General features: G+C 38.3%; 1 protein-coding gene across 1 annotated transcript in view; it reads left to right on the forward strand.

The window, feature by feature from the left end:
• Positions 1-26,886, forward strand: part of Hsd17b12 (hydroxysteroid 17-beta dehydrogenase 12) — a 131,270-nt gene that overhangs the window by 60,589 nt on the left and 43,795 nt on the right. Inside the window, exon 4 of the mRNA XM_051184120.1 lies at positions 16,857-16,964. Coding sequence (XP_051040077.1) covers positions 16,857-16,964 — 108 coding nt within the window. The remainder of the gene's footprint in view (positions 1-16,856; positions 16,965-26,886) is intronic.

Here is a 26,886-nt window from a genome sequence, read left to right on the forward strand (position 1 = left end):
TTTCATTTGTTTATTGCAACAGTGAGCTTTTTTTTATCCAGACATTGTGTTTTTCTTCTATGCATATTTATTCTGTAATTTTAATGGATCATTATTTTATCTTTATTTCTTAAATGTTCATCTATATCCATGAGCATAAAGTATTTGTAATGACCTAATATTTTGTGTACTGGTTCCTCAGTTCAGGAGGGATAGCTAGGCTCTGAGTTTCACCACCTAAAAAAGAATCTCTCCAGGCTGTAGTGAGGACAGTTGTAGGGCTTAACCACTTGTTTCATTTCTTTAAGGGAGCATTACCTTGTGTTGTCTGTTATCAGATGTGAAAATCATATTTTTTTTTTTGTTTCATGAAGCAAAACAGTAATTTTGTCTTCTGTGGTGGAAGGTAGCAGATATATTTTGGCTTTCCTCCCCCAACCCCTCTTTTCAAACCATTCACAGATTTTCTGATAAACATGTTTTGTTTTTGCAAAGGTCTATAAATGTTTTGATTTACATCAGATTCTAAAGAGAGAAGGTCCCAGTTCTGCATTTTTTGCATCAAGCTTGATCTCATTCAAAGGGATGTAGGTACCTCTCAAGTGTTGTGTTGTTGACTAGTGGGTGATCTTGTGGAACTCATTCTTAAATTTGCACAGAAAGATGCTTTGCTATTTAGTTATGTTCTAATTTTGGCATACATATTCTAGTTGTGAGACCCACTCGTTAATCTGCTCAAGTGGTCAACCTCACCAAGTGTAGCTTATTTCAGCTCCATTACTGTTTACTGATACAGTTGTTTACTGATATAGAGAACAACATCTGTAATATGGGTGGGTATTTTGTTAGTAATGTGCATACCTACCAATTAGTTGGCCCAGCCAAATTAGAATGTGCTGGCTTGCATCTCCAATTAAGTCAACTGCTTGAATGTTGCTCTTGTACAGCTGTCATGAGGCATGTGGGAGTACCCTGTATCATGGCCAGACACTAGCTGTACCTCTTAATTAAAATGTTTGCCTATGTTTCTATAAAACAGTGAGTGGTCTTTGCAATTGGATTATTGATGGTTCCATGACTTTTGTATAAAAAGGCCCTCTTTTGGGGGGTTGGGAATGTGGGACCAAGCAAAGTACCATGAAGTTAGTGGATACCATTTAAGTGGACGCTTGTTTTTTTCTCCTCCTGCCTGTAGGCTTGTTGCCCTAAGTGGATAATTGTAATTGTACAGTCTTCACCTAAGAAGAATTTGTAGAAACACATATTCATTGAAATTTTCATAGAATGCACTAATTTTATGTGAGACTTGCTTAACTTTTCATCAGAAAGAGATAGTACTTTGAAAGTTTAATGGAAATGGTCACTTTAAAATGAAATTATGTATGTTCTTGTCAAGTATCAGTTAACTTTGTTACTCTCATTTGCCCATTACTTATTAAATATAGTTTTTGTTAGATACTAAACTTAAAATCAGCTACTGAAGTGATTTAAACAACCTAGTTCATGCTTTTCCCTATCTATCCTGCTGCTTTGGCATAGTAACATTGTTAGTTATTCTGGCTTTTCATGTGTAATGCCTTTGTGTAAGTATTCTTATGTATTGGGATTACTTAAACGTAAGCACTACAGTATCATCATGATTGGTCAGATTAACAAAACTAAAGGACTAAGGGTTAAGGAGAATATATATTATGGATGTGCTGGGCAAACTTCTGACTTACATCTCAGGCAGAATAGAGCCTGATGGCATATAGTTTTATCAGACCCCTCATTTGTTGTACAATTAAAAACTTGCGAATAGTTTATTTCTGAAACAGCATTCAATGTATCTCTGGCTACACTTGATAATGGGTGATAGCCACATGGAAGCTATGCTGAGGGCGCTTTGTTGAGTTTTGCATTATTTTGAAAAAGTGCCTGTTGCAATGAATTTCAGAAACCATTGTTAGGGAGTGCTCCCCACATTGCTGTCATTGCTTCCTTTTGACAGGGATGTGTTTTCCCTGTCAAAGATGTGTGTATCTTAAAAAGCCAGCCTTCTTTTGGCATATCTGTTCTATTCTATCTCTTGCCTGGTTCCTTGGGGGATTGTTTATATTAGCAGTCTCTTGATGTATCTCTAATACTCTGTAGATGGTTTACCTTTTGTTTAAAAACTCAGATATTCTTTTTTATCACATACACTTTTATTTTATCTTTTTTGGTTTTTTGTGACAGGGTTTCTCTGTATTGCTTTGGAGTTCGTCTTGGAATTTACTTCTTAGACCAGGCTGGTCTCGAACTCACAGAGATCCGCCCACCTCTGCCTCCCGAGTGCTCTCAAATAAATTTTAATTTACATTTTTCTCTTGAAGATTTAAAGATCTTAAATTCCTGGGTGGCCCAACATTCCTGCAGCGTGACTAATAACAATAGGATGTATCACATCAGGTTTCCTGTAGCCCCTCATACTTACTGTTTCTCAGTAACATACTTGAGTGCTGAGGACATTGAGTGTGCAGCCTCTTAGCTATTAAGTCTCTTGGCATACATAAAAAGATATTCAGATTATTTACAAGGCAGTGTAGAACATTCACAAGGCATTAACATTTCGGGATTCACATTATTTTCAATAAGATGTATTTTTTTCTGTTATTGAACTTGGGGGTCACTAACTGTACCCCTAGCCAGGACTAACACCCATTCTTAGTAAGCCATTCAAAAGAGTGAAATTAAAGGTGTAAAGCAGAAAAAACAGATTTATTCAGTCTGGCCACATTGGAAAGTGGGCCCAAATGAACTGTTAAAGACGACTCTGAGTCTTTACATAACATAGAAGTTTAAATAAAGCAACAAAGATATGCACATCTAATCTAAGCAGGCTCATCAAGCTGTGGTCTTGCCCACCTCTGGCCCATCATTTCTGAACTTTAGCCTCATCATGTAAAGTAGTCTGACAAGTTATTAGAACTGTGTGGAATCTCTTTCATGGAGACTAGTTCCCCATCTGGCTGGTACCCTTTCTTTCTCCCATCATGAGATTCCTGAGAAAATTGCCATTTGTTTAGGTTCCATTATTTCAGTAGTATGATAGTCAGATTTGGTTACACTTCTAGTAGGGTGTGTTAATATAGTATACACATTCTCCATTAATTTGCTTTTGTATCATAATTGAAACATTCCTGGAAATATTAATACAAACACCATATGTGCTCAGAACACAGGAGACCTGTGGAATACATATATAAAGGTCACTGAATGGTTGTGGATGACTAGCAGCCTCTTCCCATTCATCACTCCTGCTCTTTCCCAAGCTCAGTGGCTGCCTTAGCTTCTGCTAATATTATTATTTAGTTTCAGTTTTTTGACTTTATAACACATTGTATGATGCAGATAGTTTTTATCTTGAAGTTTGACATCAACAAGAATTGTTCCTGAAATTTTCCATATTTTCAAATGTAACTGTAGCTTATTTATTTTATTGACTTTACAGATATGCCGTAATTTTTTGCCCCTGACATTTGAGTTCATTCCAGTTTGATATTATTAACAATAACAATCTTATGGTTTAGTAGTGTAACATGTTCAGTTCTTATATTGGGTCTTAGTTCACCTAAGAGTGGATTCATATTCTTGAATTGTCATGGCAGCATCTTTCTTATAAATATGGTGTTGCTGTTTTTCTCAGGTTCTTTGGTACACACATAGCAAATGGAGTGTTGAAGATCTTGTTATGCAAGCACAGCAATCGAGCCCAAATTAGCTCCTGTACCTTAAATCTCTCTGTATACAGTCACCTTAAAAGCAGAACCAAATCCAACAATGATATCTGAGACTATTGTCTATTTTCATGTCTTCTGGTACTTTTTGTGAATTTCAAACCCATCCAGATATAGGCATTTCAAAAGCTCACAGCTATACTTTTTACTTATCTGCTTTGAATTTTCATTCTATAAAGTATCTGTGAGTTGGTTTACCAGGAGGCGTCCCTTTGCTTGGCATGCTTGCAAGTGCTGAGTCACCAACAGCAAGAGACTTCAAAAGTTCATCTTAAACAGTATTTTATCAACCACAGAGACTGAATATGCTGCATCTTGCTTCATTAATTGGCAAGTTAGCCATCTTACAATCCCTTCCCCCATTCCAATTTGCTCTTAAAAGTTCATTCTTGAAAATGTCATAGAATAGATGTGTGTGTTGATAGTTTCAATATTTTTGTGGTGTTATATATGTATGTATGTATTTATTTATCCATTTATTCAGTTTTGCATTGTTTTCTTTCCAGCAACCATTCTGTTGGATTTGAAGGAAAACCCCAGGCACTCCAAAATGATAGGCTCACTGACTTGGTCCTAAATGACAGTCTTGCTCAGTTCACACTGGACAATAGGATTGCTGGTGGATACTTTCAGCATTCCTTAGGAACCTGTGAAGCTGTTTTTGTCTGTCTGGAAAAGCCACTTCCCCATCACTTCCTCTGGTGGATGAGGCATCTGGCTCCCTATTGACATGTACCAATGGTGCTTACCAAAGCCAGTGCTGGTATGAAGACTCCCTGGATCCCTATCACATGCCCTTGATCTATCTCAAAGCCCATACTAGCCTTTTGGCCCTTCTTACCTCTTCCCTTACCCTAAACTCCAGGGCTGTTCCAGTCCAGGGTTTTCTCTCCCTACAGCTACTCATCTTCCTTATAACTTGCATGATTCCTTACTCCACTATTTTTGCTGTTTTCTCTTTTGCTATTCTCTGCTGTTCTTTCTCTCTTCTCTGGCAGACAGCCTTGACCATATACAGTCTGCTTCTTCTACACCGCCCCCCACCCATGATCTGGACTCTTCCAGATGCCTCTGGATGTTCTCTCTTATAATGAAAACCTTCCCACTAATGGAGTGGCTATTTCCATGGTTTCCTTACTGTGCCCTCAGTACTAAAGTGCTGTTAAATTTTTCTTGTCCTGATTATAACTGACTTTATCTAGAAGGACTTAGTTATCATTTAGCATAGCAACATATTCTCTGGGACTTTTGTACAAGGCAGCTGGCAGTTCTTGGTAGATGAAGGAAACGAAGTACCACCACATATAATCTGAGAGATAGAAATGTTTCTAAGAGTTAAGCATCCACACTGCTGGGAATGAATCTGTGGTAGTGATTACTTTTTCTTGGGTAGAACAAAGCCTCACGGGAAGGTAGGCTGTTTCTAATTGTTCTTATGAATGGTTTGGGGGAGGAAAGTAAGATTTTCCTAGGCTACTTCCATGATGTTTAGAAGTCTCTTAAGGCTTTCTGAAGAAACTTTTGTCTTAGTAGATTTAAAGAATATTTTTTAGTGGAAAAAATAAATAAATAAAAGGAGAACGTGACTACTCCTAGAGGAGTTTATTATAGATGTGAGGGGGAGCCCAGCCAGAGGCATTACATGACCCTGAGCTGGGCTGTGTGAGGAGAGGGGCCAAAGGAAAGGGGAGAGCCTGGAGGCACAGAGGCCTAAAGGTAAAAGGGTAAAGGACCACATAGCCAAAATGGCTGCATTATATAGGGAAGGCAGCCCAGCTAGGAGGACCCTGTAACAGGTAGGGATTGAGGGATACTGGGAAAATCTGGTGGCCAAGTCGGCTTTGGGGTGTGTGTGTGTGTGTGTGTGTGTGTGTGTGTGTGTGTGTGTGTGTGTGTGTGTGTTTTAATTCAAAGCAAAACTGAATAAAAGGTTCAGGCTCCTCATTCCTGGTGCCCCCCCAACACACACACAATCAAGATCCACATGCCTGGTGCTACTGCACCCTCACCTCCAGTAATGTATTGACTGATGATCTTGTGCTGACATGCCATTATCACCTGAAATCCACAGTTGAGCCTGAGATTGCATAGCACTTTGCAAGGGATAAATTTAGGTCTTAGGTTTTTGTTGTAGGCACTGCTTATTTAAGTAACTAAGCCTTTTGACTTTTTAAAAACACCAAGCAATTTACATTTTACCTTTTATTTTTTTAAGTTTATTCTTAAGTGTTTTAGTCAGCCTCATTTTTAGGCTCCTTTCTACCAGGTTCTACTGCCTTTAGAGTGGCAAACAATTATTTTACTACATGTGCTCATCTTCTACATAGTCATGAGTGTGAGAAGTGAACTGTGTAGCCAAAGTGCAAACATTTATTTAGACTTTTAGTCACATAAATAAAATTATTGCTGGTTGATCTGGGGTTTACGTAAGTGTAGTAGTATTTTACTAGCTGTTTTTACCATAAGTTGTAAATAAGTTTGTATTTTTATTTAAAGATAATATTCCCAAGTTAGGAGCAATCCCAAGACCATTTACTATATATTTGGTTATTCTTGATTCCGGCTAATGTCCCAGCCAACAATTAATGACTGGAGAGACACTCAATGTGTCCTGTGTCATGGCAGAAATGAGAACTAAATCTTATGAGCCTTTGTGTATCCTGTCCAATCCTGTATCCCTTTAGTCCCAAACAAACACACAGAGGGTTATATTAATTATGAACTGTTTGGCCAATGGCTCATGCTTCTTATTGGCTAGCTCTCTCTTAATTATTAACCCATTTCTATTAATTTGTGTATCTCCATGTGGACTTGGCTTACTGGTGATGTCTGGGCCTCTTCCTTCCTTAATAGCTACATGGTGTCTCCTTGACTCCACCAACTACCTTTCTCTGTTATCCCATCTGGCTAAAACCTGCTTGTCCATTATCTGAAACAACTTTATTCATTAACCAATAAGAGAAACATATATTCACAGCATGGAGAAGGATATCCCCCATCACCTTTGTGTAGAGGTAACACTCTAATCACACTGAGCGTACTCAACTCCTTGAGCTCTGGACAGTGTCCTAGTTAAGGAACCAGGACTTCTGGGAGTTGGGGAGGAGGAGGAAGTAGAGGAGGAGGAGAGGAGAGACAGACAGACAGACAGACAGACAGACAGACAGACAGAGAGAGAGATCACCACTTCTAAGTTAGGATAAAAAGAACTAGAATATCTCACTATGACAGAACACAGTAAAGAAAATCCAAAGAATGAGAAGGTTATACAAAAAAAAAGGGGGGGGGGATCCCACTAACCATGTCTTGAGAAATTGAATATTGAAATGGAAATGATAGGAACAAATTATAATTCATTAAACAAACAAGTGAAATAATCAACTTAATAATTGTTTGCCACTCTAAAGGCAGTAGAACCTGGTAGAAAGGAGCCTAAAAATGAGGCTGACTAAAATCTCATGCAATAGCCAACTTTATTCAGTACATTAGACACTTTATAATCTGAGGGTTATGAATAGTCGTGTGAGTAAAACATATAGTCACAAAGGCAAGCCACACATGGGGGACAAACCATATGCACCAAAAACATGTTTTCCATAAAGGCATATAAACAAATTACAATAGGCCATTGTAATGAATAATCTAAAGCAAACTTACTCTCATTTGCTATACCTGGGAGGGACATGAAAGTACATTCTAAGAACAACTTGTCTTATTGAAGAAGCTGTGGTCACAAGACTCTTATCTTGTTTCCTTGGAGTTTTCTCAAAAGCACTAAGAATTCCTTTCATACAACTCTGTTCTTGGATGTGTTCTGACAAATAATGTGTTGAAATTTTGAGGCAGAATGGAATTTCATACAGTGGCAAATCACATAGAATATCAAAATTCTTCTTAATTAGAAAAACAGCAAGTTTGCAATGGGAGAAATGTGGCAAACACCCCCATAATAAGAAGGTAGAGAGCTAAGACAAGTCAGAATCCCATGTTACCTGATGGAATGCTGTGAGAGGCACAGGATGGCTTCTGTGCTGTTCCTGCAAAAGGCACAGGGCCTGAATCTAACATAGGAAATGGACCCACAAATCCAGAGCACTGATGGTACTTGGCCTGTAATCTCTAGAGGATCAGCATGAAGATCAAGAGTAGTGAAAATACTGTTCTAGGTTGAATGAAGCTGACAGTGGTAGCTGTCAGCACAAAGTGTGCTACTCCCAATGCTTCTGCTATGAAGACTGTTGGAAAAGTTGGTAAATATTGAATAGACTTTGAAGTCTATATACAGTACTGCAACAGGTTTCATTTCCTGATCTGGTGATTTTATTAGGGGACTGTCTTCAGCAAGTACATACTAAACAAGCATTATCAAATGGTTTAGTCTTTTGGTTCTTTTACTGTTACTTCTAAAAAATGTATTGAGGACCCAAAAGCCTGTGTTTATGTGCAGTGCAACTATTAATGTTTATTTTTTTTTATTTAGTCAAATGGGAGATTTAAAAGAATTTCTTTAAAAATAATAACAATACATCTGTTACATGTTATTGGAAAACTTTTTGGGGGGAAATAAGTTTTGAAACAAAATTGAATGAGTAGAATGGCATTGGTACACATATTTTTAAAAAAACACTCCTTAGTGTTTTACTTAATTAATAAAAGATGGTTGGATTTACTCATCCACTTCTACAGTTTGTTATTTTGACTGAAGTGACTGAAGTGTAAACAGAAAATCTAGCTTTAAATAGATAGCAACAAATTTTAATAGTCTCTTCAAGTAATTGTGGCTGTTCTTTTGATATATCAAAAGTGGATAATTAGGACCTAACTAGATAAGCACTGCATGTGAAGCTTGTACCTGAGTTTGTACAAAGATGACCTGAGTTTGAATCCTAGTCCCCACACTCATGCCCACACTTGTCCTTTGACTTCTGCAAGCACTCTGTGACATGCGTGTATCCACCATGTATTACAATTCTTTAAAAGTCTAGGTGGAGGTTTCTTACAAGTTTCTTCCACTATGAAGTCAGAAATAATAGTAATGGAATCTTTATAGTGGTCACATTAAAACTCATTGTGTGTACTTACTTATACCTGGAAAAGGTATTTTATCTGCTATGATTTTAGCCTCTGGGAAATGTTGATTTTTGAGTTTCATAGATTTTTTTTTCCCAGTATAAGTACATTATGGACTGATCATAAATGTTAATATCAACTCCTTTCTCATCAGAAAAAAAAAATCTTTTTTTTTCCCTTAGACTTGTGGTGGTAGATGTAAATCTTCCAAAACTAACTTTTACTTAAAATGCTAAAATTTTATCATGGACAACAAATAGGGTTGCTTGCTTTTCTTGAAGAGGCAGGTTTGTTCATTCATTTTTGATACAGTATTTAAGTAAATATGATTTTGCTATTTGTTTTTATCGTTAAGTGGTGTTGCATGAAAAGGGAGTTAATTCAGCACATGAGTAGCTTCTCAGATCTTTTACATTCATATAGCCATTGTATTAGATACACAGAAAGAATGTGTTCATCCCATTTTATTTGAAAATGCGTATAAAAAGATAGTCATGCAGTAAAATAATAATTTTAGTACTTGATCAGGAAACATTATTAAATGAAATTTTGCCTTTTTGTTATAAAATAGATGAAGGATTTAGGGACCTCCAGTACATTGTGTACCACTGCTTTGATTTGCCTCACCCACCATTGCTCTTTATTACAGTGAAGACAGCAGAGAATGCCTTGGTATTTTGACTTTCATTGGCTATGGATTTTGAGGGTCACCACATCAAAGTAGTTCTGGATTCTGAGCATCATGGCAGCAGTTTAAAAGTGACTCAGAAATGGGGATTCACTGTACAGTATTTTAATCTGAGATTATTTTTAAAATACATAAATAATGTTTTTCCAAACATTGAAAATGGGTATTTATGAGAATAATCATTTGCAAACTTTAGCAGTATGCCAGTAAGTCTCGTACAGAATGAATGACATAATGTTCTTGGCACATAGCTAATTTGAGATAACCAATTGCTATAATAATTACTGTTCTGATGGTAGGATGTTAACTTCAGCTCCACATATTTTACATGGTACTGTGTGTCCTTTAGGGCATCCAGTGATCAGAATGATGTGTGCCGATTTGTTATTCTTGGTTTGAAGAATGAGACTGTACATCAGCTACCTTTGCTTTCATTTTGTTTTACTGTATGAAAGCTATGCCCTTAATAGTGTAAATAAGGATGGATATTGGGTATGTTCTGTGATAAATAGAAAGGTGGTTCAACTTTTGGCAAAATGTTTAAGGGATCAGTACTTGCCTTTTAACATCATGATCTGAGTTCATTCTCCAGAAGTCATATAGTAGAAGGAGATAACTGACCTAGAAAAATTGTCCTCCTCTTAGACTGCACTGACAATAAATGTCAAAAAAAATATTATTTTAAAGGTGTTAATTACATACTTGGGAGGTGGAAGACCATGGGTTAAAATAAAGGTCAGCTGGATGTGGTGGTCATGGCTTTAACTCCAGCATTCAGGAGGCAGAGGCAGGCAGATCTTTGAGTTCAAGGACTGCCTATCTACATAGAGTTCCATGTCAGCCAAAGCTATGTTGTAGAACCCATGGGGGTTGGGGAGGGAGCACAAGGTCTTTCTTGGCTGCACAGTGAGTTCTAAGCCACTCTGAGCTACTTGGTATATGGTGTATTGTAATAGAATAATAAATACTTATTTTAGCTTGTGATTTTTATTAAATTTAAATTTTTAAAATTCCTTTAATAAGAAAGAAACTGACAGAGACTCCCCTCCCCCGCCTCTGTTTTTTGGGTGCTCGGATTTAACGGGGCTATACAGAGAAACCCTGTTTTTAAAAAACACAAACAAAGAACTGAAAGAAATTAAAGCAATTGTTAAGCTTCTTCTGACTACCTCAGTGAGACTGGGGAGTTAACTTAATTTAACTTGCCAGTTCCTGAGTTTGATCCCCAGCACAATAAAACAAATAATCTCTTACAGTCGAACCCCAACCCCAAACCAAAGCAACAGATTCAGATCTTGAAAAGCATATCCCCAGGCAAGATTTCACAAAACCAGAATGGATCCTTTTACAAAGTAATACTAAAAGACAAATTACTTTTAGAAACATATTAGCTCGTGGAGTTTTAGAAGAATGGTGCTATGAATATCTGCTTTCTACATTTATCTGACCCTATGCTTTAAAAAAAGAGAGGACTATTATGGTAGATTACAAAAATAACTTTATTTCCTTCTAACTTGAGTTTTAGTTTGGTTATCCTGCATGGCTCATATCTCACTTCATTTTTCAGGCCAACAAAGAGAAGAAAATCCATTCTACTAAAACATAACAGAAACATTGTATTATATGATGTAAGAAAACCTTGAGATGCAATCACAGGATCTGTATGACCAAGAGGACTGTTTTAGCTGGAAAATATAATAACCAGTTTTCTAAAGCAAATGGATAAAACCACTGTGTCCTTTTTTCCTAAAGCTGGGCAGCTAATGGTCCTGTACTGGCCTGTCTCTCCGCCTCCATGGCTGTCTTTGCTCAGATCCCTCCTCTGTGGGGACTAATGAAGCAGGTGCTTAGTCTTTTCTCTACCACCTGTTGCTCTTTATAATAAGCTGTAGGTCCTCTATTCTGCCATATCATGTCCTTCCTGAAAAACAGATGTGATCTTGTCACTGCCTAGCTTACTAGTTACAACATAGAGGATGTTAAGTACTTACAACACCAGATAAATGTTAACTTGGGACCATCTTCTAGTTACATGGCAGGTGTATTTGTACAGGGCCCCACCCTCCATCCTGGGAGGGCCCATTCTTGTGTAATGGTCTGCTATCACTACCCTGAAAATCTTAGTCATTTTTGAACGGAGGCTCTACATTATTTCCTACTGAGTCCTGCAAATTCTGTAGCAGGCTTTGCCTGTTATCCTGATGCCTGCAACCTCCACCTGATTCTTCCTATAGGCTTTTTTTTTTTTTTTTTCTTTTTCCCAGGTCTCGCTGTGCACCACACATGGCATCCACAGGGGTTCCTGTAACATGTTTTCACCCCCCTCCAGTACCTGCCTTTTTCTACTTTTCTGGGTGGCTAGTTTCTGTTTTTCCTTTTTAAAAACCCCATGCAAATATCATGCCCTATTTAAAAATTGCAGCCAGCATGAATGCGTTGCTTTCTCTTTGATAATCTGTTCACATTTATTAGAACGGTATAGGGCTCCTTCACCAATTGAGGGTATTAGCTATTGTCCTTAGGGTGAAGCCTGGCATGTGGGTGCTACTCAATGTATTTCTTGAATTTATTCAGTCAGAACTCATATTACATACACCAGATACTGTTGAACACTGAGTGACAAAGATGAAAAACAAACAATAGCAACAAAACCCAGACATAAACTCCCACCCTCATGCTGCAGTTTCAGAGCAGGTACTCTGCTGACTTGTTGAAATGAGTGTTAGCCTGCCTTTAGTATCAGGCATCTTCTGCTTCCTTTACTAGTGATGGAAGGCCTGTTACAAGTTCTGAGATGTCTAGAATCTTGCATTTGGGAATCTGTTCTCCTTAATGCTGTCATGTGGATGTCAACAATGTCTTGGGCTTCTTTTATCAAATCTGAGACACTGTTGTTGACAAGGCAGACATGCCACATATAAACACTGTGGTAATTTAAATAAGAAGGGCTCCCATACACTCATGTGTTTGAATGCTTAGTCATCAGGGAGTAGACTGTTTGAAAGGATTAGGAGGTGTTGGAGGAGGTATGTCACTGGATATGGGCTTTGAGGTTTTAAAAGCTTGAGCCAGGTCCAGTGTCTCTCTCTGTGTCTCTGTCTCTGTGTGTGTGTGTGTCTTTCCCTCCCCTCTCTCCCTGCCTGTGGATAAAGTTGTAGCTTTCAGCTATTTCTCCGGTATCATACCTGTTTGTAGTGATATTTATAATTTATTAAAGTTTGCCCAAAGATTCAGAATAATCACCACATGGATGGAACCTGAATCATACTAAGAAATGCAGATGTATTGGAGCAGAGTTAGGGACCATGGAGAAGAAATATGTTCTTTTAGTTTTACTGACAGAAAACTTACAAGTATGCAAGTTTATGTAAAAGTTATTAGACAAAGGAGATGCAAGTTCAGAATTTATCAGTTTGTTGAACAAAATGAAAGTAATAATGCATAGACTAGATTACTGGTAAACATTAGATTTTTCTCGCTGTTTATGACCTTCATGCATTTGAACTAAAATGTGTTAGTTTTTATATAAAAGCTGTTTCACCAGCATCTTCAGGATAAGGTAGATTCAGTTCCAGACTTGATCTCAGACTGAAATACTCTGAAACAGTAACCTGGCTGCACCATCAGAGTATCCATACTTAAAGGTCATGGGATGGCTGCAATGTCAGAGTACCAGTACTTATTCTTACTGTGTAAAGTTTGATAATTCTTGTCTATTCTGTCTTGTTTATGGGGTCAGAAGCAAAGTTGGGAAGTAGGGGAATGATATGCTTAGCCTGGAATTATTTCCCTAGTTTCTTAAAAAGCTAGTCACTTCCTCCCAAACAAACAAACAAACAAACAAAAACTCCTATGCCTAAGCTCAGGGAACATTGTGGAAGAGAGATGTGAAAATATTGTAAGAGTCAGAGGATAAGGGGATTTTCTTTGAGATTGTTCTGCTAATAATATCAGAAACTACTCATAAAGTCTTACCAGTATGACTACCTAAAAGGAGCTGAACAAGGACAACAGTAATAGACATACATGCCAAAGTGGATGGGATGAATCCCACAAGGCCTCAACCCTACCCAAAGAATTATAGTCAACTAAGAAATTCTGAGAGTAGGAGAAATAGTTTTCCCTGAGGAAGAGTACACCAGTTGGTCATCTAATACCAAGTGGCCAGCACTGAAAATATACATATAATAGCATTATACAGACCGAGCAGGTTGTGTTCAAGAATATATATATGCACTTAACAACATCAGTGATAAAAGAGGCCATGAATTTGAAAGATAGCAAAGAGGGTTATGCGGGAGGGTTTTAGAGGAAAAGAGAAGGGGGAAATTATGTAGTTATGTTATAGTCCCCAAAAAAGATAAATAAAACAAATTCTAGTCACTTACCATATCAGCATTTTAGGACATGTGCACTTAACTTCCCATCTGAGTGTTTTTGTCCAAGTCTGATGTGCTCTGTTGTTTTCATACAGCTTGGTGGATGTGGAACCCATTCCTAGAATCCTAAAGGCCTGTCTGTGGGCCTGCTCAGGAACATGATCCTCAGAAAGGAAATGTAATAGATGTCTTGAGATTCTTCTGGGAAAGTATTCCTGTCAATGAAAGGGATTTACTACAGAAATGTCTATCTTCTTCCATTGGACATTGTCATCAGCATGTGATACTACGAATGGCCCTCATTAAATCAAGGAGAGTGAACATAAGATAAGAACACAGTGGGGAAGTCTGTGATCACATAAGTCAAGACAGAGCCTAGTTCTTGTCTAGTAGAACTCAGTTCTACTGGGGGCAGACAGACAAGCAAGTATATACTTTATTAGAAGCAAAAGTGTCAGTGATGCTAAGTTCTATGTTTCAAAAGATGGGCAAGCCAGGCCTCTCTGAGAAGGTAATATTTTCTCAATATTTACCCAACAAAGATAACGAATTTGGAAGAACATACCAAACAAGGAAAAGGAGGTACAATTTGCCCTGAGTGTATTTAGAACACATTGTGTTCAAGGAACTATGAGGAGCCCGGTGTCTGGAACTGGGGAGTAGTAGGAAGAACAGCTGGAGATGAGTGAGAGAAGTAGCAGGGTACTTGCCAAGGACTTTCAGCTCTTACTGTAAGTGAGATGGACATATGTAAAGGTTTGGGAAGAAGAGGAGTAGGAGACCTATGGTGGAGGCAGTGACGATAAGCTACAAGGAAAAAGTAGTGCTTTCTGGACCAGAATACAATTTGAGGTCACCCAGGAATAAGTTCAAAACTTTTAATTCTCATGAGAAACTTGCAGCAGGAGCCAAGTTGCCCATTCCATTGTGAATGCAAAGAAGTCTCCATGGAGTTCTTCACTCCAGAGACTTCTGTCCAAAAGTTCATCAAATTGATTTTAGATCATGTGTATCCAAATGATGTACACTAATGCAAGTGTCTTCAACAAATCTGTGTGATATGCAGGTGAATTTGATTGGATGGTGTGTTGGGGCTTTTGTTTCTAGAGATATTTGCTTAGTGCTGTGGTTATGTGAAATAGTTATAAGTATTTTATTCTTGAATAAAGTTTTACATACAATGTAGCTTTTAGTTGTTTGTGGTGGGGGATTGTTTTTCCATGTTTATTTTTGTTTTAAAGTCAGTGTTAAGTACAGAGGGGAGTTCTTCGAGACATTTTCTAGTAAGACATAATAAGTGACAGTTCATTCTCCAATGCATGAACACATACTTTACTGGCTGTATAGGAAGTGTGCTTACCTTTAACACCAGGAAACACATCTCTTGTTCAATGCTTCTTTCCAGGTTGTACATGGATTTCTATATAGGGTCAATATTCTTCATCGAGTAACTAAAAAACAAATCTGTCACAAGTCAGTGCTTTAGTTTTAGCCACAAATCCTTTGAATCAAGAATGGACACTTCCTATGAATATTCATTGTGAAAACTATACTATGAGCTCCACTGAAGAAAGGTTTATTTTTGGAAGCAGGATTTATTCTCTCTCTCTCTCTCTCTCTCTCTCTCTCTCTCTCTCTCTCTCTCTCTCTCTCTCTCTCTCTCTCTCTCTCTGTTTATCAAGACAGGATTCCTCTGCAGCTTTTGGAGCCTGGCCTGGAACTCACTCTGTAGACCAGGCTGGCCTCGAACTCACAGAGATCCACCTGCCTCTGCCACCCTGGTGGCAATAAAGTTGTGTGCCACCACTGCTGAGTGGAAACAGGATTTTAAAAATGGATTCTTTTGAATTACCCTAAGTCAAAGAAGAGCATTCTTAGCCTTTTATGGGAAGGAAGTGCAGGTAGTAGAGGAAGGGGAGGCCTAGCATTTGTGAATTTCCTTAGATACCAGTAGTTACTTCATTGTTGCAGAGGATGCTGAGGCTCCTAGATGATGTTTGTTTTGCTCATAGTCATTTTATAAAGAAGTATGGGAATGAGATTAGCATCTATGTCTGAGTGACCTCAAAGCCTACATTCTTCAAAGAGTTTGGTTAGTGAAGGTAGAAGTAAACATTGTATGCTACTCTTGGTGAGTATGTTTCCCTGGGTCTTTCTTATTTCCATCAGTACCTCTTGGGACATCAATGGCCTTGAGAAAAGGAGAGCACTGAGATCATTTTTATGTCATGTTGTATATTTATTACTGTGCACTTTTTGTTTCTCTTTAAATGTGATTACTTAACCAATCCAAAAACCTAGTAAAATCACATTCCTCTTACTAAGATGAACTTTTTATTTAATGTATCACACTTTAAGATACTTTATAACAGAGCTAGAGAAGTGGTTCAGCAGTTAAGAGCACTGGCTGCTGTCCCAGAGGACCCTGATTCAATTCTCAGCATCTACATGGCAGCTCACAACTGTCTGTAACTCCAATTCCAAGGAATCTGGTACCCTTACACAGATATACATGTGTGTAAAACACCAGTGCACATTAAAAAAAAAAAAAGAAAGTTTTTTTTTAAAAGGCTACTTTATAACATAAAGACTTCCTCCTGGGATTAAGAGGCATCCATTTGCAATTAAAATTAAAAAAGGAAGTGATATATAATGTTATGATATGAATCCTGTTTTGTTATTTGTGACTGAGTCCGAAAATCTAGTTACTATTATTGATTAACAAGAGGAGAATTGACAAGGCACATTAAATCAGCCTATTGATGATGCTGGGACTGTAAGTTGCTGAACTATTGTTTTGTTGACTTTTTGTCATCTCTTAGATAGTCTCATGATTGCTTAAAATTATCCTCCTCTAAATGTCATATCAAATTGGGGCGAAAGTTTGAAAGGATAATTTTATTCAGTGATTTAATCATAATTGCCATGTGTTAATTTTCCTTTTTCTCATCATTTGTCCTTTTTTTTTTTTTTTTCTTTCAGAAGAAAAATTCAAAGTGGAAACAAGGACCATCGCTGTTGACTTTACATTGGATGATATTTATGATAAAATTAAGACAGGCCTGGCTGGTCTTGAAATTGGCATTTTAGGTTTGTATTTTTGTCACATTTATGACTCATTCTTTGGCTTTCATTGTGTCTTTAATTTCTCTTTGGAGGTTAGGTATTTAGTGATAAGATGGTTACTGACCCAGCTGGTCAATAGTGTATACCTAACTTGAAGCTTTGTCTTGTAGATCAGTGACTTTACAGTTTGGCTATTTTTCTTGTTTGTTTTACTTTCAGTCCTAGCCACTCTGTATATATTAAAAATAGTGAAATGTTGGGCTTGGTAGTAACACCAGTCATCCCAGTACTCAGGAAGCAGAGGCATGCTTGTATGATAACTGTCCTTTAAGGTGAATGATGCTGACCATTCATGGCTAAGGAGATGAAGACCCAGGAAAGTTGGTCACTCTTGGTCCCTGCAAAGCCTTTGTAGATACTGTTCTGTCTCAGCCCCATGAAATACAAACACCAAAGAAATACTGTTTTTATCTATGCTTTATGCAAAAAAGAACTTCCATAAACACTCTTAGTTTCCATTGCTGTGAAGAGACCATGACCACAGCAACTCTTATAAAGGGAAACATTTAATTGGGGTTGGCTTATAGTTTCAGAGGTTTAGTCCATTATCTTCATGGTAGCATGCAGGAAGACAAGGTGCTGGAGAAGGAGCCATGTTTCCTCCCTTTGGGCAAATAAACCTCAGTTGAAAATGCCTGGTTTTGAGAGACGTGGAATTTGTCTAAAGGGACAGAAAGACTGAGGTCAGTCTGCCTCGTGCTTGTTTTTTCTAAGTGTATTGCTATGTTTTAGTTTACCCTTGCTTGCTCCTACTAGAAAACCAAGTGTTTTTGCTGAAATCATGGGAGCATTGAAGTGTATTATGGAAAAAGTCATCATATGATACTGACAGGGTAGTAAGAGAGAGTCCAAATATCAGATTTTTTTTCTGTGTTCATATATATAATAGACAGTTACATGCATGCTAGTACATGCACACACACATACACACATGATACTAGAGTAGAAAGAGAACTATTTATGAGAAAGAAAGGAACCAATGAGGAGAAGGGAAAGGGATGGAGGGGTACTGAGGTGTCTCTGTTCTCTGTCCACCATGTCTTAAGATGCCCCCTACTAGAACCTGATGTTCACCATTAGGCTAGGCTGGCCACTAGGGATACTCATGTGCTAGAATTACAGTTGTACACTACTTACCTGCTGGACAGGAAACAAAAACAAAGCTAAATCTAATCCCGAAAGGATCTGAGAACAGCACTGGAAGAGCAAGCAGCAAGGCTTTAAAAAATTCCTTGTGACAGCAAAGACTAATGAAGTGAGCCACACGGAAAAAGCTCAAGCCAATGGACAAGTTTCAAAAGTGAAGCAAGGGCTGGAGAGAGGGCTCAGTGGTTAAGACCACTTACTGCTCTCTCAGAAGACCTAGGTTTGGTTCCCAGCCCCCACATGGTGGTTTACAGAATGCTGAAAATTGACCTTGGTTGTTCATTGCAAGCGCTGACTATTCTTCCCAGTCCCTATAGAATGTCCTTTTTATACTTTTTCTTTTGGTTTTTTCAAGACTGGGTTTCTCTTTGTAGCAGCCCTGGCTATCCTGGAACTTCCTATATAGACCATGCATGCCTTCAACTCAAAGAGATAGATCCACTTGCATCTGCCTTCTGAGTGCTGGGATTAAAGGTGTGCACTACCATACCTGTCCTCCTTCTAAATAGTTTTTAAAGTCAGTTACCCAAGTATAATCCTATTAAGTGTTCTTGTATTAAGTGTTCTTGGACCTGTAACTAACCTCACCTGCCTAGTCTATGCCGCACATCCTTATGCTTGTCCCATCTGTACACATTCTACTCCTGCCTCACTTTTTATTTAAAAAAAAAAAAATGTGGTAAAAGATGAATAAAAACCCAGGATTAGTTTTCACCTTTGTGTCTACATGTTCTTTTGTAAAACATACATTGGGAGAAGTCTTTAATAGTTCCTCCTTACCCTACATCTGGAATTCATTAAGCACCTACAATAGTTGTGGGAGTTCCAAAAAAGCAGCTGTAATTTGCTTGTTAATTGAGATCCTGTTATGGTTTAGTCCATGGCCCTCCCTACCTTCAGACTAGTGATTGACTAAGGGATGGTGAAGGCTGTCTTGGGCAGGAAGGTAGTTGATAATCCCTAATGAAAGGAGACTGGGGAATAGTCATCATGTTATGGGAGAATGGCTTGCTTTTAGAAGTAGTTTGTGTTACTGTAATTGTTCTTTATATACCTCAGCTACTTTTCACTGAGTCATTGTGAAGCTTTGGATACTCTAGAATCATGAAATTTGAGATGGGAGATGTTGGACATCAGGTTTGCAGGGCTGGGGGATAGTTTAGGGATTCCTTCCTCATCCACACAGTACCAGAACAGAAGAAAGGTTTCAGCTTGAGTTCAGGCATGGTAAATTTGGTAGGGATAAGGGTTCAGGGCATGTAGTCCCCAAGTACCGCCTGCCCTTACTCCTTCTCCTGATCCCCTTTCTAGAATCCTAGTACTTAGTACATATGCACTGATGGGTATACACAAGGATAGATGTTTCCCCATGTCTGATACTATAATCCAGCTCCTTAATAAGTGGGAACCTGTGAGGTAGTAGTTTGTACTTGATTGTTCATCCATAAATGAGTGAAGTAGAGTTGTTAAAATGAATGAGGAAAGCTGTCTCTGTCTTTATGTAGTATAGTGTTCTATAGGAAAGACAACAATGGGCAAAGTTTTTTTTTTTTTTTTTTTTTTAATCTGGGATAGGGCATACTGTAACAAAAGCTGGGGAAGTTGATAAAATTTGGACATAATTGTGACTTGGCTTAGCCAGTGGGGTCATTGAAAGGAAGATTCTAGAAATATAGGCAGTAGAAGAAGCATGACTTGATGACAGGTTTCATATGGCAAAGAAAGAAAATCTGTAGGTGACAACTTATAAAACACCATTTACTAAAATGAACTATTGAGAAACCTTCTAGGAGTGATGCTCATTTAAGTTTGTAGTTCCTTCAGGACAGTGGTTCTAAACATTTGGTCATGAATCCCAAAAGACCATTGGAAAACAAAAGTACAGGATTCATAACAGTAGCAAAGTTACAGTTATAAAGTAGCAATAAAAGTAATTTTAGTGTTGGGGGGGGGGTCACCACAACATGAGGAACTGTCTTAATGGATCACAGCACTAGGAAGGTTGAGAACCACTGCTCCAAATGGTATTGCAATTAGTTGGGAATGTATATCCACGTTTCACAGTAGATAGTTTGGAGATTGGTTACCTAAGACTAGTTTTTCATTGGAGCAGCAAGATTGGAGATAATTCAGGAAGAAAGCTATAGACAGAGCTCTGTGGATTGCCTTTCCCTCCTCTACTGCAACCAGTGGCATGAAGAATGAATTTCTTTGCATGAGTTCAGCTCTCCTGTAGAGCTGTAAAACAAGGTGCATATGTTCTAGTAAGCTCACACTTTAAATAGATTTTTAAGAACTTCATACTGTATTTTGATCATATTCTCCCTCTATTCCTGCCCTCACCTAATTCTGCCCATGTCTCTCATCTCCCTCCCATTTTCTTGTTTTCTTTATAAAAATAATACTCTATGGAGCCTAATTTGTGTTGACCATTGGTATAGGGCCATCTGTTGAAGCTTGGTCAACCTACAGGGAGTAGCCCCACATTTTGAGCAGGTAAAAATAAACAGATGGGCTTTATTTATAATAATGTCTTTTATTTGAAGTTAACTATTTATTTGAAGTTAACAGAACATTAACACATTAGCCTGTAACCAGTGTAAAAATTACTGATATGGGGCCATTGAAATGGTCCATTGAGTAAAAGTGCTTTCTATGAAAACCTAATAGCATGAGTTTGACTCCCCAGCCCTATAGTGGAAGGAGAAAACAGACTTCTGAAAGTTGTTCTTTGATCTCCGCATTTACCCTATGACATTCACATGCCCATACTGACATTCACACATAATATCAGTAAAATAAGTTTGTTTTTAATATCTGAAAGTTTGTCTTCTTTTAAGTACTAAATCTTTGAAATCTTAAGTGCACCTTACAGTATATTTCAATTCTTACTAGCCATATTTGAAGAGCTCATTAGGTACATGTGACAAATATCTACTTATACTATTTACTCAGCTCCCATTCACCATATTTTATTCTCAGTGTATATGGGGAGGAACTTCTAAGTTTTTCTTACAGTTCTGGAGCTGTCTTTGTCTTTATCTTGCAATGGTCAGCATTTCTGATTGTCACTTCAAAGTGAGGAAAGAGTGGTTCTCTTTGCCCATAGTAGGTCAAGGTCAAGGATACCATTGAGCACTCTGCAGTATGTGTAGAAGATAGCATCATCCCACATCAAAGCACACTGGCCTAAAATGTCAGTAGAGCTGAGTCCAAGAAACCCTGCTGGTTTCTGGTTGAGGGCTGGAGAAATGGCCCAGTGGTTAAAGCATTTGTTGTAAAATCCTAAGAGCCTGAGTTCAGATCCTCGGAGCCTTTGTAAAGTTAGATGCAGTAGTTTGCATTTGTAATCCCTTTCTTCCTGCTGTGAGATGGAAGATGGAGATGGGAGAATCTTTGGAAGCTCATAAGCCAGTTAGCCTCACAGATGCAACATCAAACAAGAGATCCTGTTTCAAACAAGGTAAAAGGTAAGAACAGACACCTGAGGTTGTCCTCTGACCTACACAATTATGTCTACACACACACACACACACTTTCTGACCTACACAATTATGTCTATACACACACACACTTACTGACTGGATACTTGTTGAAACATACTATGGCTTTCATTTTGATTTCTAGTTGTACTCAGATCAATAATAAAAATGATTATTAGCAGATACTCCCATAATTACTGAAAGCGCACTACAGTACTTGCACACATTGTCTTCTTAGCTTTGTTGGGTTCTACTTTCAGTTTGCTTTGTATTCTGTATTCTATCTCCTCGGCCATTGACCCTTCTAGCAAATGTGTTATGTGTATATTGAACTGTAATATACACACCGGTTAGCAAGGTCCTTTTGTGCACCAGGGATACTTCCTGGCTCCACTGATTGAGGTCCCTTAGACTGCTCAGTCCTTCTGGCTGAGACCCATATTCAGGGGGCCTGAGTCAGTCCCATGCTGGCTTCCCAGCCATCAGTCTGGTGGCCCTTTAGCTCCTCCTTGTTCAGGTAAGCTATCTCTATGTGTTTCTGCAACCTGTCCATCTGCATCTGGGTTCTAGTTCAACTCAGTGTTTATGTATGGGTGTTTGCTCCTGTTTCCAACAGGTATTAGATGAGGGCTCCATGAATAACTTAGTTGTTAATCTCACTATCCGGGAAGGGCATTTATGGTAGCCTTTCCACAGATGCACAAATTGTTAGTTGGCAGCAGTCTTGTAGTTCTCTAGACCTTTCTTTGGGTTCAATTTTATCTTCAACCAATATTGGCTCCCTCTTTTATGCTCTCTCTCTCTCTCTCCCTCTCTCTCTCTCTCCCCCTCCCTCCCTCCCTCCCTCCCTCCCTCCCTCCCTCCCTCCCTCTCTCTCTCTCTCTCTCTCTCTCTCTCTCTCTCTCTCTCTCTCTCTCTCTCTCTCTCGTCTTCTATTCCTGACCGGGCTCAATCTTCCTAGTCACACGTGTTTTCCTTTCCTCACCCTCATTTTCTCCTACGTCTCTCTCCATTCGCTGCACCCCCACTTCCCCTGAGCTCTGTAGGACTTGTCCCTTTCCAGTTCTGTGAGGGACTTTATATGAATCTCTTAGAATACATCTTGTATCCTAGTTCCTCTGGTGATGTGAATTATAGGCTGGTGATCATTTGATCTAGGTCTAAAATCCATATATGAGTGAGTACATACTATGTTCCTCTTTTTGTGACTGGGTTACCTCATTCAGGATGGTTTCTTCTAGTGCCATCCACTTGCCTGCGAATTTCAAGATAACATTATTTTTTTCTGCAGAGTAGTATTCCATTTTATAGATGTGCCACATCTTCATTATCCATTCTTCAATTAAGGGGCATTTAGGTTGCATCCAGGTTCTTGCTATTACAAATAGTGCTGCTATGAACATAGTTGAACAGATGACTTTGTTGCATGGATGTGGATCATTTGGTTATATGCCTAAGAGGGTGATTGCCAGTCCCTGTGGTAAACTAATTCCCATTTTCCTGAGGAACCGCCATACTGATCTCCAAAATGGCTGTATGAGTTTGCACTCCCACCAGCAGTGGAGGAGTGTTCCCCTTTCTCCACATCCTATCCAGCATGAGTCATCATTGCTGTTTTTAATTTTAGCCATTCTGGCAGGAGTAAGGTACCTCAAAATTGTTTTGATTTGCATTTCCCTGATAGCTAGGGATGTGGAACATTTTCTTAAGTATCTTTCAGCCTTTTTGATTTCCTCTATTGAGAATTCTTCAGTTCTGTATCCCATTTTTAAATAGGGTTATTTGGTGTTTTGTTGACTAGTTTCTTGAGTTCTTTGTATATTTTGGAGATCAGCCCTTTATCGGATATAGGATTGGTGAAAACCTTTTCCCAGTCTGTGGCCTGCCATTTGGTTTTGTCCACTGTGTCCTTTGCCTTACAGAAGCTTCTAAGTTTGAAGAGGTCCCATTTATTAATTGTTGCTCTCAGTGTCTGTGCCCTGGAGTTATGTTCAGGAAGCAGTCTCCTATACCAGTTTGTTCAAGGATACCTCCTACTTTCTCTTCTAAGAGGTTCAATGTGGCTGGATTGATGTTGAGGTCTTTGATCCATTTGGACTTGAGTTTTGTGCATGGCGACAGACATGGGTCTATCTGCAGTCTTCTACACACCCTCATCCAATTGTGCCAGCACCATTTGTTGAAGATGCTGTCTTCGCCCCATTGTATAATTTTGGCTGTTTTGTCGAAAATCAGGTGTTCATAGGTGTGTGGGTTAATATCAGGATTTTAATTCTATTCCATTGATCTATCTGTCTATTTTTGTGCCAATACCAAGCTGTTTTCAGAACTATAGCTCTGTAGTAGAGCTTAAAGTCAGGAATGGTGGTACCTCCTGAAGTTCTTTTATTGTATAGTGTTGTTTTGGCTATCCTGGGTCATTTGTTTTTCCATATAAAGTTGATTATTATCCTTTCAAGGTCAGTCAAGAATTGTGGTGGGATTTTAATGGAGATTGCATTGAATCTGTAGATTGCTTTTGGCAAGATTGCCATTTTTACTGTGTTTATCCTACCTATCCAAGAGAATGAGAGATCTTTCCATTTTCTGGTATCTTCTTTAATTTCTTTCTTTAGAGCCACAAAGTTATTATATAGGTCTTTTACTTGATTGGTAAGCGTTACACCAAGATACTTTATGTTGCTTGTGGCTATTGTAAAGGGTGATGTTTCTCTAATTTCTTTCTCTGTCTCTTTGTCGTCTGAAAGAAGTAGGGCTACTGATTTTTTTTGAGTTTATCTTGTATCCTGCTAGTTTGCTGAAGGTGTTTATCAGCTGTAGGAGTTCCCTGGTAGAGATAATTGGGTCACTTATGTAAACTATCATATCATCTGCAAATAGAGACAGTTTGACTTCTTCCTTTCCAATTTGGATCCCTTTGATCTCCTTTTGTTGTCTTATAGCTTTAGCTAGAACTTCCAGTACGATATTGAAGAGATATGGAGAGAGATGGCAGCCTTGTCTTGTTCCTGATTTTAGAGGAATTGGCTTAAGTTTCTCTCCATTCAGTTTGATGTTGGCAGTTGGCTGTATATTGCTCTTATTATGTTTAGGTATGTTCCTGTTATCCCTGACCTCTCCAAGACCATTATCATGAAAGGGTGCTGAATTTTGTCGAAGGATTTTTCAGCATCTAAGGAAATAATCATATGGTTTTTCTTTTTCAGTTTGTTTATATGGTGGATCACATTGATAGATTTTTGTATGTTAAGCCATCCCTGCAATCCAGGGATGAAGCCTACTTGGTCATGTTGGATGATTTCTCTGATGTATTCTTGAATTCTATTTGCCAGTATTTTATTGAGTTTTTTTGCATCAATGTTCATCAGGGATATTGGTCTGTAGTTTTCTTTCTTAGTTGTGTCTTTGTGAGGCTTGGGTACCAAGGTTATTGTGACCTCATAAAAAGAGTTTGGCAATGAACCTTCTGTTTCTATTTTGTGGAACAGTTTGAGGAGTAGTGGTATTAGTTCCTCCTTGAATGTCTGGTAGAATTCTGCACTGAATCCATCTGGCCCTGGACTTTTTTTTGTTGGAAGGCTTTCGATGACTGCTTCTATTTCATTGCAGGTTATAGGTCTATTTAAGTTGTTTGTCTGTTCTTGATTTAATTTTGGTAAGTGACAGTTAGCTAGAAATTTGTCCATTTCCTTTGAATTTTCAATTTTTGTGGAATACAGATTTTCAAAGTATGACCTGAAAATTGTCTGGATTTCCTCTGTGTCCATTGTTATGTTCCCCTTTTCGTTTCTGATTTTGTTAATTTGCATGTTCTCTCTCTGCTTTTTCATTAATTTGGATAAAGGTTTGTCTATCTTGTTGATTTTCTCAAAAAAATCAACTCTTTGTTGCATTGATTTTTTTTTGGGGGGGGGGTATTGTTTTCCTGGCTTCTATTTTGTTGATTTCAGCCCTCAAGTTGATTATTTCCTGGGGTGAGTTCGCTTCTCTCTGTTCTAAGGTTTTCAGTTGTGCTGTTAATTCTCTTATGTGACTATCCTCTATAGTCTTCATATGGGCACTTAGTGCAATGAACTTTCCTAGTAGCACTGCTTTCAAGGTGTTCCATATGTTCAGGTATGTTGTGTCCTCATTCTCGTTGAATATTAGAAAGTGGTGCAATTAGAATGTGGTGCAATTGCATATTGTTCAGTTTCCATGGATTTGCAGGTTTTCTGCTATTTGGTTGTTATTGAATTCCAATTTTAAAGCATGGCTGTCTGATAAGATACAGGGGACTATTCCTATTCTCTTGTATGTGTTGAGATTTGTTATGCCACCTAGTATGTGGTCGATTTTAGAGAAGGTCCCATGTGGAGCAGAGAAGAAGGTATATTCTTTTGTCTTTGGATGGAATGTTCTATAGATGTCTGTTAACCCCAGTTGAGACATAACTTCTGTTAATTCCTTTGTTTCTTTGTTGAGTTTCTGATTGGTGGTCCTGTCTAGTGTTGAGAGTGGTGTATTGAAGTCTCCCACTATAATTGTGGTAGGTTTTATATGATCTTTGAGTTTTAGTAGCGTTTCTTTTACGAATGTGGGTGCCTTTGTATTAGGGGCATAGATGTTCAGAACTGAGACTTTGTGTTGATGGATTTCTCCTGCGATGAATACGAAGTGATCGTCTTCATCTCTTTTGATTAATTTTGGTTTGAAGTCTAACTTGTTAGATATTAGGATAGCCACCCCTGCTTGCTTCTTGGTTCCATTTGATTGGAAAATCTTTTCCTAACCCTTTACCCTGAGGTAATGTCTATCTTTGAAGCTTAGATGTGTTTCTTGTATGCAGCAGAAGGATGGATTCTGTCTTCGTATCCATTCTGTTAGCCTGTGTCTTTTTATAGGTGAGTTAAGACCATTAATGTTGAAGGTGAGTAGGGACCATTGATTGTTGATGCTTGTTTGTTGTTGGCAGTGGTATTGTGAATATATTTGTTCTGCTTTACCCTTGCTTTCTGGTGTAGTTGGATTATCTGTTGCCTACATTTTTGTGGGTGTAGTTACCTTCCTTGGGTTGGAGTTTTCCTTCCAATACTTTCTGTAGGGCTGGATTTGTAGATATGTATTGGGAAAATCTGGTTTTGTCATTAAATATCTTGTTTTCTCCATCTATAGTGATTGAGAGTTTTGCTGGATATAGTAGCCTAGGCTGGCATCCGTGTTCTCTTAATACTTGTAGAACATCTATCCAGGACCTTCTGGCCTTGAGGGTTTCCATG

This window comes from Phodopus roborovskii, unplaced genomic scaffold (genome assembly GCF_943737965.1).
Source record: "Phodopus roborovskii unplaced genomic scaffold, PHOROB, whole genome shotgun sequence".
NCBI classification, from domain to species: Eukaryota; Metazoa; Chordata; class Mammalia; order Rodentia; family Cricetidae; genus Phodopus; species Phodopus roborovskii.